The sequence below is a fragment of the Scyliorhinus torazame genome, chromosome 7, assembly GCF_047496885.1.
Source record: "Scyliorhinus torazame isolate Kashiwa2021f chromosome 7, sScyTor2.1, whole genome shotgun sequence".
NCBI lineage: Eukaryota > Metazoa > Chordata > Chondrichthyes > Carcharhiniformes > Scyliorhinidae > Scyliorhinus > Scyliorhinus torazame.
The window spans coordinates 232,688,433-232,701,405 of NC_092713.1; the positions used below are offsets into that span (position 1 = coordinate 232,688,433).

Sequence of the window (12,973 nt, forward strand, 5' to 3'; positions counted from 1 at the left end):
TGCAGGAATTTTTTGATCTTTGGCCAGTACAGATGGGTGAAGTACCACCATATGATGGTCCAAGGACACCAGATGGAAGGGTATGCTTTACGACTCCTTTCAGTCAAATGTTACTGCCTCTGTGTCGACGTTTTCATTTTTACATGCTTTTTCTTTATCCGCAGGAGATAAACTTCTACAAAATAATTGATTACATCCTTCATGGAAAAGAGGAAATCAAAGTCATCCCGTAAGTCTATGTGCAATAAAAGGTTGAGAGAGGGATACATTCCTCTGAGGTAATGCAATTTATTTTACAGGTCCACATTTTGCCTCATCGACAAAAGAAGGGAAGAAATGGATTGGGAGGAAGGGATGTTGTAATTGTTTGGATATTTAGAATGGAATCTTGCTTAATGTTTTCCACCAGTCTCTGGAACACCGGTGCCCACCGAGCAAGCAGGAAGAACAAGCCCACCTGTCAACACATGACAACTGGATGTTTTGGGAGATCAATGAATGTTTACTAGTGTACTTACAGGATGGGAATTCAAACTTTTGAAAAAAAATGTTTTTATGAGTGCCTTTCATATTGTACAGAGCAAAGATGAGCGTGAACATACACCTAAAAAATTCATACACATCAGTTGTCTTCCATTATGTACATCAGCTGTCTTTTGGTTATTTACATCGGTTACAGTTTCTATTTTTTTGTTTTCTAACTATCTAGACCGGTCTAGCTCTGATCCACGTGTAGAAGGTGTTGAATGATTTGTACACCATGACTGTCACTATAGTTTTCACCAGTGGAGAGAGGCAGAGTGCTGATGCCTCGTGTGTTTTATAGTTGGATGCCCCCCTCTGGTGTTCTGTCTGGTGATTGGTCCTGTTCTGTTCTGTATGTTGATTGGCTCATCTGGGTGTCTGTCACTGCCTGCTTTTACCTCATGATGTGCATGGGTGCATATTATGACATCCCTCCTTTTTAAAAAAATTTGTTGGCTGCTTAGAGCATATACGACATATTTACAAAAGTAACTATATACAGCAATTGGTGAGTGAATGGATATGTACATGTAAGGTGTCTAGCATGCAGAAACATAACAGTATATATACAAAGGAATTGTTTAGAAGTCCAGTTGTTGGGGCTGTTGTCGGATTCTTGTGGACCACCTGAGAGGTGAAGGCGGGGATGATGGTGTCTTGACAGGTTGGCATGCAGCCAGATTGGTGGCCTCGTGGAGCGAGGTGTCCGGATAAGGCAGAACGACATCTGGGAACATGAGATCCGGTGGTGCCTGGATCTTTTCCATGCCGCTGGAAGGCAGTTGCTGGTCATCAGTGAATTTTCGAAGGTAAATTATTTAGAAGCAATAGCCACTCCTGGTATCATGTCGTGTTATTCACCCTGGGGGTAACACGGACTGCAACATGATGCAGTTAAATGATCAAGCATACACCAAACGTAGGCGTTGGTTCAATAAGATTTATTGAACTTGAGTAACGAAGCACACAGCTGCCTGTGGGTTGACTCTCTACTACTCTAAGTAAACTAACATTAACTATCTCGACCAGTCTAGCTCTGATCCACATGTAGAAGGTGTTGAATGATTTGTACACCCTGACTGTCACTACAGTTGTCACCAGTGGAAAGAGGCAGAGTGCTGATGCCTCGTGTGCTTTATGGTTGGAAGCCCCCTTCTGGTGTTCTGTCTGGTGATTGGTTGTGTTCTGTTCTGTATGATGATTGGCTCACCTGGGTGTCTGCCACTGCCTGCTTTTACCTCATGATGTGCATGGGTGCATATTATGACAGTCACCACAGTTCCCGCTCCCTGAGATGTTCGTGTCCAGTAGGCCCTAAAAATTATTGTTGCAGTCGTCGTGGGTATGTCCTTGTTTGCCTACATCAGGTGTTTTGACCTGCATATATCTTAGCTTGTTTCCCCCTGTCAGCTGGAACATCTCTACTAGTTCCTCCAGTGTTGTCAGTCTGTTGACTGTGTAGAACTCCCTAACTATCAACATCCCCCCCATCCTGTCTCCACCTTTTGAAGGTGGCATCCATTTTGGCTGGCGCAAACCTGTGATTGTTGCAAATGGAGGCCTTAGTGGACATTCTGGATAGTCCAAAGTGTTGTACCTGATTGCACAACTGAGTGTGGCCACCACCACTGGGCTTGTTGAGTGTTTGGTCCGTGGGGATGGGAGTGCTGCCACGACCATGGCCTGGGCGGAGGTCCCCGTGCAGGAGCACACCTCCATTCTCACCTGTTCGGCTTCTGGCTCTATTATCCACCCCTTTACCCTTTCCGTTGTTGCAGTCCAGTGCTGATATTGCAGGTTTGGGAGGGCTAAACCCCCATGCTTCTCGTTCTCTGGAAGTCTTTTTTGGGGATCGGCGGATTCCCCCCCCCCCCCACACACACAAACGGCTAGATCAATTTTTCTACTGAGTTGAAGAAGACCTTGGGGATGTAGATGGGTATGGATCTGAACAGGAAGAGGAACTTGGGCAGTACGTTCATTTTTATTGTCTTCACTCTCCCTGCCAGGGAGAGTGCATGTCCCACTTCTGCAGGCCCTTTTTAACTTCCTCCACCAGGTGGTCAGGTTTCATTTGTGCATCCCTGTCCAGTCATGGACAATTTTGATCCCCAGATAGCGGAATTTGCTTCGGGTCTGTTTAAATGGCATTCCCTCCAGCTCTGCCCCTCCCCCTTCGGGTTCACCAGGAAGATCTCGCTTTTGCTCAGGTTGAGTTTGTAACCCAAGAATCTTCCAAACCCTTTCAAGAGCTCCATGATTCCATTCCTTGCTTCCTTGGGGGTCCGAGATGTGGAGGAGCAGATCATCAGCATAGAGTGAGACTCTGTGTTCTCTGTCACCTCTCCGGATCCCCTTCCAATTCTTTGCTGCCCTGAGCACGATCGCTAATGACTCTATCACTAACGCGAACAGCAGCAGGGATAGCAGGCATCCCTGCCTCGTGCCTCTATGCAGCTGGAAGTACTTACAGCTGGTGGTGTTTGGTCATACATTCGCTGTGGGAGCGTTGTACAGGAGTTTGACCACGGCGGTGAACCCTGTTCCAAGCCCGAATCACTCCAGTACCTCTACGAGGCACTTCCATTCAACTCTGTGAAAGGCCTTTTCTGCATCCAGGCAGATGATCATCTCTGGTATTCTCACCCTGCAGGGGTCATTATCACATTCAGCAGACGCCTGATGTTTGATGTTAGCTGTCGAACATTGACAAAGACCGTTTGGTCCTCTGGTGTGCAGTCCTCCAGTCTCCTGGCTCTGATCTTGGCCAGTATATTTGCGTCCACGTTTAGCAACGAAATGGGTCTGTAGGACGCTCATTGTGTTGGGTCTTTGTCTTTCTTGGGTATCAGCGAGATTGAGGCTTGTGCTAACGTAGGTGGCAGGATACCCCTCACCAGTGTGTCTGTGAACATCTCCTGCAAGTGCGGGGCCAATGCTCCCACAAACGTTTTGCAGAAGTCCGCTGGGAATCCAAATGGTCCCGGTGCCTTCCCCACCTGCACGGCGTTGATGCTCTCCTTGACGTCTCCCAGTTCTAACGGTGCTTCCAGCCCCCGTTTCCAGTCTTCCCCCAAGACTGGCACGCCCAGGCCATTGAGGAACTGTTTCATTCCCAAGCCTCCTACGGGGGGCACAAAGGTGTTCAGCCCCCGGTAGAAGGCCTCAAATGCCTCGTTGATCTTCTCCCGCTCTGCTACTGGTTTGCCCCTGTTGTTTCTAACATGTGCTATTTCCCTCGTGGCTACCTGCATTTTTAGCTGGTGAGCTAGCAGGTGGCTGGCCTTGTCTCTGTGTTCATACAGGTTCCCCATACCTGGTGGAGTTAGTGCACTGCTTTCCTCGTGAAGAGCAGATCAAAGTCAATTTGTAGCATTTTCCTCTCCGCCAGGAGCTCCATGGTCGAGGCCTCGGAGTATCGCCAGTCTATGTCCAATATGGAGTCAGCTAGATGTTGCCTCGTCCCGTCTCTTCTCTATCTTTTTGTGCTTTGTAGGTGATAATTTCACCGCTGAATTCAGCCTTCAGCGCCTCCCAGAAGGTGGAGTGTGAGACCTTCCCATTCTGGTGAAAAGTAATATACTCGTCTGTGGCCTGTGATATTTTCTTGCAGAAAGCCTTTTCGACAAGGAGGGCCGTGTCCAACCTCCATGGGGGGCATTGGGCACGGCCCGTCTCCAACCTCAGGCCCATGTACTGTGGAGCGTGGTCGGATCTCAGAGTATTCCGCTCTTCCTAGCCCTTGAAGCACCGATTTCCCCACTACAAAGAAGTCAATCCAGGTGTATACCTTGTGTACCTGGGAGAAGAAGGAGAACTCCTTATTCCTGGGTAGGTGAACCACCATGGCCCACTGCCTCCATCTGTTCCACGAATATGCCGAGTTCTTTCGCCCTGTTAGACATTTTCCCGTTTTGGGGTTCGACCTGTCCATGAGTCCTGTACACAGTTAAAGTCCCCGCCCATGATTAGTCGGTGGGTGTCTATGTCAGGGATTTCCACCATGGTCTTTTTCATAAACTCCATGTCGTCCCAGTTGGGAGCGTACGCATTGACCAAGACTACCAGTGCCCCATCCAGGACACTGCTGACCATTACGTACTGCCTCCCTGGGTCCGTAACCATCCTTATCACAGTAAACATTGTCCTTTTATTTAACAGTATGGCTACCCCCCCTGGCTCTCGTCCCTCAGCAGGAATGGTAGGTTTGTCCAACCTAGCCCTTCCTTACCAGCAGTTGGTCCTTCTCCCTCAGGTGTGTCGCTTGGAAGAAGACTATATCAGTTTTCATTTCAGGTGGGCAAAGACTCTGGATCTTTTCACTGGGCCATCAAGTACCCTGATGTTCCAGATGACTATCCTGATGGGGGGCTTCTGTCCCCCCGACCCCCCCGCCCCCCCGCCCACTTGCAGGATCAACTATACTATACTGACCTAGAGGATGCACCCCTGCACTCCGGGGTTTCCCTTTGTTAGGGGTGATGCTCGATCAATGACTCCAGAAGCGAGATTGGATGACAATTGAAGGCTTTATTGGACTAGATGTTTCCCCCAGCAGTGCAGGTACAGAATGAATGAAATGAAAACCGCTTATTGTCACAAGTAGGCTTCAAATGAAGTTACTGTGAAAAGCCCCTAGTCACCACATTCCGGCACCTGTTCGGGGAGGCTGGTACGGGAATTGAACCGTGCTGCTGGCCTGCCTTGGTCTGATTTCAAAGCCAGCGATTTAGCCCTGTGCTAAACAGCCCCTGTGTGCAAAATGCAGCTGCTAGGGAGACACAGACTCTTATACTCTGTCTTACTGGGCGGAACCAGCAGGCAGGCTTCACCAATGATCTTCCTGCCTCAGGTACCTCCCACACCAATGATCTTACAGCCTCAACCTAGGTACCGTAAAACCCCTAATACCAACTACCACATTAACCCCCTGTTAAAAAAAAAGAGTTCGGCGGGGGTGGTGGTCTCGCATCATACAGTGGTAGAGGTTATGGTGGTACCCGTCGGTGGTACAGTGTTTTGCCTTATTACGTGTCACGACTATTTACAGTATTCATTTTACATGTACATATCAGAATGAAGCAATTAGTCGATCGGGGGCCCTGGTCGTCCTCTGTGATCGTCGCAGTTTCGGCGGTGATGCAGGCACCGGCTCGGGCATCCGTGACTCCGGGAGCGTGACTTTGGCTTCTTCGGTAGCTTCATCACCCCTGGGAAAGGGGCAGCCGTGGGGTGCGCGGGTGGGGGGTGAGTGTGGGTGGGGATCCAGCGGGCAGCAGGTCCCGTAGGGAGACCGTATCCTGCCAGCCGTCGGGGTACGCCACGTAAGCGTACTGAGGGTTAGCATGAAGGAGGTGGACCCTCTCTACCAATGGGTCCACCTTGTGTGCCCGCATGTGTTTGCGGAACAGAATGGGTCCAGGAGCTGCCAGCCAGGTTGGGACGAGGACTTCCTAGGGAAGACAAGGATGGGTTCATGCAGTGTTTTGTTTGTCGTGGTACACAGCAGTGACCGTGTGGAGTGGACTGCATCGGGAAGGACCTCCTGCCAGCGGGAGACTGGGAGATTCCTGGACCGTAGGGCCAGTAGGACGGTCTTCCAGACCGTTCCATTCTCCCTCTCTACCTGTCCGTTTCCCCGGGGGTTATAACTGGTCGTCCTGCTCGAGGCGGTGCCCTTGCTGAGCAGGAATTGACGCAGTTCGTCGCTCATGAAGGAGGACCCCCTATCGCTGTGGATGTAGGCGGAGAAACCGAACAGGCTAAAGATACTGTGGAGGGCTTTTAAGACGGTGGCTGCGGTCTTGTCGGGGCAGGGGATGGCGAATGGGAACCGGGAGTACTCGTCAATCACGTTCAGGAAATACGTGTTGCGGTCGGTGGAGGGGAGAGGCCCTTTCAAGTCCATACTGAGGCGTTCAAAGGGACGGGAAGCATTTATCAGGTACGCTTTCTCTGGCCTGTAGAATTGCGGCTTGCACTCCGCTCAGATTTGGCAGTTCCTGGTGGCGGTCCTAACCTCCTCGAGGGAGTAGGGCAGGTTGCGGGTCTTGATAAAGTAGAAGAATCGAGTGAACCCTTGGTGGCAGAGGTCCTCATAGAGGGCCCGGAGTCGGTCCACTTGTGCATTGGCACATGTGCCGCGGGATAGGGCAACAGGAGGCTCGTTTAGCTTCCCGGGACGATACAAGATCTCATAGTTGTAGGTGGAGAGCTCGATCCTCCACCGTAAGATCTTATCGTTCTTTATCTTGCCCCGCTGTGCATTATCAAACATGAAAGCTACCGACCATTGGTCAGTGAGGAGCGTGAATCTCCTGCCGGCCAGGTAATGCCTCCAGTGCCACATAGCTTCTACTATGGCCTGGGCCTCCTTTTCAACGGAGGAATGACAGATTCCTGAAACATGGAGGGTGCGTGAGAAGAAGGTCACGGGCCTGTCCGCTTGGTTGAGGGTGGCCTCCAGAGCTACGTTGGACGCGTCGCTCTCGACTTGGAAGGGGAGGGATCATTGATTGCATGCATCGTGGCCCTTGCGATGTCTGCCTTTATGCGGCTGAAGGCCTGGCGGGCCTCTGCCGACAGGGGAAAACCGAGGATTGCATTAGTGGGTCGGCCTTGTCCGCATAATTGGGGACCCACTGGGCGTAATATGAAAAAAATCCCAGGCAGCGTTTCAGGGCCTTGGAGCAGTGGGGGAGGGGAAACTCCATGAGGGGGTGCATGCGTTCGGGATCTGGGCCTATGACTCCATCATGCACTACGTAGCCGAGGATGGCTAGACGGTCGGTGCTGAACACGCATTTGTCGATGTTGTAGGTTAAGTTAAGGGTTTTTGCGGTATGGAGGAATTTGCGGAGGTTGGTGTCGTGGTCCTGCTGGTCGTGGCCGCAGATGGTGACGTTGTCGAGGTACGGAAACGTGGCCCGCAAACTGTACCGGTCAACCATTCGGTCCATCTCCCGTTGGAAGACCGAGACTCCATTTGTGACACCGAAGGGAACCCTTAGGAAGTGGTAGAGCCGCCAATCTGCTTCGAATGCAGTGTACTTGCGGTCACCCGGGCGGATGGGGAGCTGGTGGTAGGCGGATTTGAGGTCCACCATCGGAAAGACCTTGTATTGTGCAATCTGATTGACCAAATCAGATCTGCGGGAGAGAGGGTACGCATCGAGCTGCGTATACCTGTTGATGGTCTGACTATAATCGATGACCATCCTGTGCTTCTCCCCGGTCTTTACAGCCACTACTTGAGCTCTCCAGGGGCTGTTGCCTCGATAATACCTTCCTTCAGTAGCCGCTGGACTTCCGACCTAATGAAGGTCCAGTCCTGGGCACTGTACCATCTGCTCTTGGTGGCGACGGGTTTGCAATCTGGGATGAGGTTCGCAATCAGGGAAGGCGGGTCGACCTTAAGGGTCGCGAGGCTGCAGTCAGTGAGGGGGTATAGGGCCGCCAAATTTACAGGTTAAGCTCTGGAGTTTGCATTGGAAGTCCAATCCCAGGAATGTGGCAGCGCAGAGGTGAGGGAGGACGTAGAGTCGGAAATGTTTAAATTCTCTTCCCTGGACCGTGAGGTTCGCTACGCAGAACCCCTCGATCTCTACAGAGTGAGACCCAGAGGCCAGGGAGATTCTTTGGTTATCTGGGTGTATGGGAAGGGAACAGCGCCTTACGTGTTGGGGTGTATGAAGCTCTCTGTGCTTCCGGAGTCGATCAGGCAGGATGTTTTGATCCCGTTGATGAGCACGGTCGTCGTCGCGATCGAGAGAGTTCGGGGCCGAGACTTCGTGGAAAAAGTTGAAGATTTTCCTCGGGCGGTGTGTGGCCATCCGAATCAGGGTCCTGAGACTCCAGCCAAGATGGCGACGCCCATGGGTTGCACGTGGTCCCTGAGGAACAAGATGGCGGTGCCCGGGGCCCGCACATGGCTCGGGAAAATGAAGATGGCGGCGCCCGCGGCCTGCACGTGGCCCGTGGAGAGAGTTGTGGTGGCGGCCCCGGTTCGCCCCGGGAGACAGCGGCGACCGCCCGGGCCTGGCATACCGCCACAAAATGGCCCTTTTTGCCACAACCTTTGTGGTGGAGGATGCATCGGGTCAGCCGCGGGTCGGCTCCACGCTGCCCAAGGGGCTGCCTCGCGGTCGAGGACGTACGCGTGGGCGTTTCGGGAGGCCACATCCAGGGTGCTAGCAAGGGCCCGTGCCTCCTTGAGGCCTAGTGTCTCTTTCTCCAGCAGCCACTGATGGATTTGGGAGGACAGCATACCTGCAACGAATGCGTCCCGGATTAAATGTTGTGTATGGTCGCTGGCTGAAACTTGCAGGCAGTCACAGTTCCTCTCCAATACCAGGAGCGCGCGGTAGAATTCATCCAGCGATTCCCCTGGGATTTGTCGCCTTGTTGCTAGCAGATGTCGGGCGTAAACCTGGTTTACTGGGCGAATGTAGTGTCCTTTCAACAGGGCCATCGCGGCCTCAAAACCGACACATCCTCGATGAGGGTGTAGATCTCTGGGCTCACCCTCGAGTGGAGAACCTGCAGTTTCTGGTCCTCCGTGGGTGCAGTCGTGGCCGTCCTGGGGTACCCTTTTAAGCACGCCAGCCAGTGTTTGAAGGTTTCCGCTGAGTTCGCCGCGTGGGGGCTGAGTTGCAGACACTCCGGCTTGATTCGGAGCTCCATCCTTTAAAATCTAGTCCAATAAATTGATGCTCGATCAATGACTCCAGAAGCAAGATTGGATGACAATTGAAGGCTTTATTGGACTAGATGTTTCCCCCAGCAGCGCAGGTACAGAATACAGCTGCTAGGGAGACACAGACTCTTATACTCTGTCTTACAGGGCGGAACCAGCAGGCAGGCTTCACCAATGATCTTCCTGTCTCAGGTACCTCCCACACCAATGATCTTACAGCCTCAACCTAGATACCGTAATACCCCTCATACCGACTACCACAGGGGGCCATCCAAAATGGCCACAGTCACCGTTCTCCCCACAAGGCCGGGTCCCTGCGCTCCGGGGTTTCCCTTTGTCCGGGGGCCACCCAACATGGCCGCCAATTATGTGTATGCCATGTGGGTGAGCCCCTTCGCTCTGGGGTTTCCCTTTGTTCAGGAACCCTCCAAAGTGGTTGCTTATGGTGTCTTTGTGTACCAAGGCACCACGTGCGGCCTGTTGTAGCCAGCCTAATGGCCTAACTACTCTTGTTCCAATGTCTTCTTTCCCCCATTTCCTGGTGCTTAGCCCCCCCCCCTCCGCATGTTCCCTTTCCTCCGTTTCTTCCACTAACTGTCCCTGTCCCCCCATTAGTGATGTGTACCCCCACCCTCCCCCCGCCATTGCCAGACACTCTCCGGGAGACGCGCCGTGGCCCCTCTCTTGCCCGCGCTTCTTGGTACTAGCATTCTCGCTAGTGTGGTGGCCCCCCTCCCGGGATCAGCTAAATGTCTATCTTTTGCCTGCTATCTGTTCTCATCACCCTTTCCTGCGCTCTGCGGCTTTCGCCCTTTCCTTCCTGCGCTGTAACTTCCATCTTCAAGATGAGGCAGTGCCGGCCATCCCGTGCAGAGTGTCTTTCGAGTTGCTGAAGTAAATAAATAAAGTCTCTTCGGGTGTCCTTTTCACCGCTGTCCCTGCTGCCGTTTTTCCAGCCCGTTCTCCAGGACAAATTTGTCCACAGGGGCCATGACGAAGCGCTCCTGGCCCTGGAATGTGACCCAGAGTTTGACCGGGTACATCATCCCAAATCGACACCGTTTTTGAACGCCTGCCTTCGCCCTGTTGAACTCTGCCCGGCGCTTGGCCAGATTAGCCCCAATGTCCTAGTAGATCCTGATCTGGTGTCCTTCCTTGTCACAGTTTACTGTGTTGCTCTGCGCAAGATTCTTTCCATGTCCTGGTACCGATGCATTTTGGCCATTATCGCCCTCGGCTGCTCTCCAGCCTTAGGTCTTGGGCGGAGCGACCGGTGGGCTCTATCTATTTCTGGTGGCTTGGGGAAGCTGCCTAGCATCTGAGCCACATAGTCCGTGGGGTCCCTGCCCTCGATCCCTTCCAGCAGGCCCACTATCCTTAATTTCTGTAGCCATGACCAGTTCTCCTGATCCCCTATCTTCCCCTTCAGATTTCCCTGCTTTGCGACTAATCTCGTTATTTCCTTCTTCTGTATTGAGTCTCAAGTATATTTGTAAGAATATGTCTTCAAAACTTGAAATGAGATTTACAATTTTTGAGGCACTTTCATTACAGATGCTATCTGCATTTTGTTTGGTTTTTGTTTCAGATATCCTACAGCAAGAGATTCTTTTCCTTGCTCTTTTCCTTTCCTTGTTGAATATTGGACTTATTTGGCATTACTTTATTCGGTTACTTGTCTGCAAATACATTGAAAATAACTCATTTCAAGCTGAACCTTCACATCTAATTTAGGTGATTTATTTTCTTCAGGACTCCGCCTGCAGACCATTGGGCCCTAGTTAGCGGACTGCCAACGTATGTTGCAGAAACCAGTCTTGTAAGTGTTTTAATCCTACAGCAGGTGCAACAGCACATGGCTGTATTTTGCCGTTATATAAATGCAATGTTGTTACAATGCAATTTGCCTGTTACATGAGAATGAATTAGGATTAAAGGGATAAAAAAAATCTATATTTCATGTTTTCCCAGATATGTAACATCATGAATGCTGCTGCAGATGAATTCTTTGCATTTCAGGTAGGGAACAGCAAAGAATAGAAAATGGATTTGTGGAACCCACTTGATCGGGCAAGCGGGTGCGGAGAATTGCATGGGGGGCTGCGCATGAGACTCCCAGCAACAGGAAAACTGTAAGCGATTAAGTCAGTGACAGGAAGGTAACAAAACAGGAAACTTGCCTATTAGCGGCAGGAAGCTCATTGCTATACTTAATTGGCTACGTCCATATAGCTTAATGCAATTTGATGCGATTCAATCCTTCCTCTTCAATTTCGTGAAACTCACAGGTGTCTGTCATGCTTTCGGTAACCCACCCAATGAAAGCTGGTGACTTAGGTGTGGCTTCCTTGACTTCAGACTCCCTGGCGATTGAGTCACAGGGCAATTAACCTTGGAGACCTAGCTGAGCTGACACTCTGAGTGGCAGAGCCTCAGGCAGGAAATTCAGAGCCTAGATGTAATAGGCCCAAAATTTAAAGGGGCAACCCATAAATGAGGTGCAGAATGACTAACCCTCAAAGTGGCACCACAAATCCGAGTCTCTCAGGGAAAAGGAGAGATAGTGAGAATCATCCACCCTGTCCCTTCTTCATCCTCGAGCTGGAGGAGGCTGTGCTAGCTCGACTGCGATATCTTGGACCTAATTTGAACCAGTTGATGCCTCTGAATAACTGAGGCACGATCAATTTGGCTGGGGACGAAGCTGAATTCTAACTGAGGCTTTATTAGTATCTGAAGTGTGGCCTCCTACAGCAGCTGACGAAATGGCTGCAAGCTGAAGGCCACGCATATTTATGACCCGGCTCCTGGGTGGAGCTAGCATGCAGGGGCCCAGGTGAACCTGTAGTGCAGGTTCTACCATACAACCCTTAATATAGGAACACAGTGGTTTACCACAATAACCTCATGTGATGTGGAGGAACCTTCTCCCTGACTTTGGAACACCTCTTTGTGCTGGAGCAACAGAAGCGCCGCACTGGAGATTTTAACTGCAGAGCTTTCTTTAAAAGCCTTCAAGACATTTTCCAAATCTGTAACATGTAATCCAGTAATTCCATGTCAACTGCATTCATGGCCTTGGTACCATGTAATTGAGTTCAGCCCACCGCCATGGAGCTACGCCAGATTCCCAATGACTTCCGGCCTGCCAGCGGGTGTCGTGACGGTCGGACTAAGTCCAACCCAGTGTTCCTTTATAAACATATCTGTGCGTGGATGGATAGATCCAAAATTAAAATACAGTTTCTCAAATACATTATTGCATTAGCCATGAATCCTTATGTGTCTCTTAATCAAATTCTATTACATTTACAGAAAGAGCCACTTGATGCTTTGGGATGGACAATTAAGAATGTGCTGTCGATGCCAATAGTAAACAAGAAAGAGGAAATTGTTGGAGTTGCCACCTTTTATAACAGGAAGGACGGGAAGCCATTTGATGAAATGGATGAAACTCTGATGGAAGTAAGGTTCAATCAGGTATTTTTAGAATCCCAACCAAACTACAGAAAGCTACATATTGATCGCTCTTTATCTTTTGTAGGCGTTGACACAGTTCCTTGGGTGGTCTGTTTTGAACACTGATACATATGACCGAATGAACAAACTCGAAAATAGGAAAGACATTGCCCAAGACATGGTGCACTATCATGTTAAATGCTCTAAAGATGAAATACAGGACATCCTGGTAGGTTGGAATAATATTGAAGAACTTTGTTCAGTAATATTATGTAATATTGAAATTCAATTTCA

At 50.6% G+C, this 12,973-nt stretch overlaps 1 protein-coding gene across 1 annotated transcript in view; it reads left to right on the forward strand.

Moving 5' to 3' along the window:
- Positions 1 to 12,973, forward strand: part of pde6a (phosphodiesterase 6A, cGMP-specific, rod, alpha) — a 104,766-nt gene that overhangs the window by 55,128 nt on the left and 36,665 nt on the right. The window contains exons 5-10 of the mRNA XM_072512141.1: positions 6 to 80; positions 165 to 229; positions 10,973 to 11,039; positions 11,192 to 11,239; positions 12,536 to 12,685; positions 12,765 to 12,908. Of these exons, the coding sequence (XP_072368242.1) occupies positions 6 to 80; positions 165 to 229; positions 10,973 to 11,039; positions 11,192 to 11,239; positions 12,536 to 12,685; positions 12,765 to 12,908 (549 nt within the window). The remainder of the gene's footprint in view (positions 1 to 5; positions 81 to 164; positions 230 to 10,972; positions 11,040 to 11,191; positions 11,240 to 12,535; positions 12,686 to 12,764; positions 12,909 to 12,973) is intronic.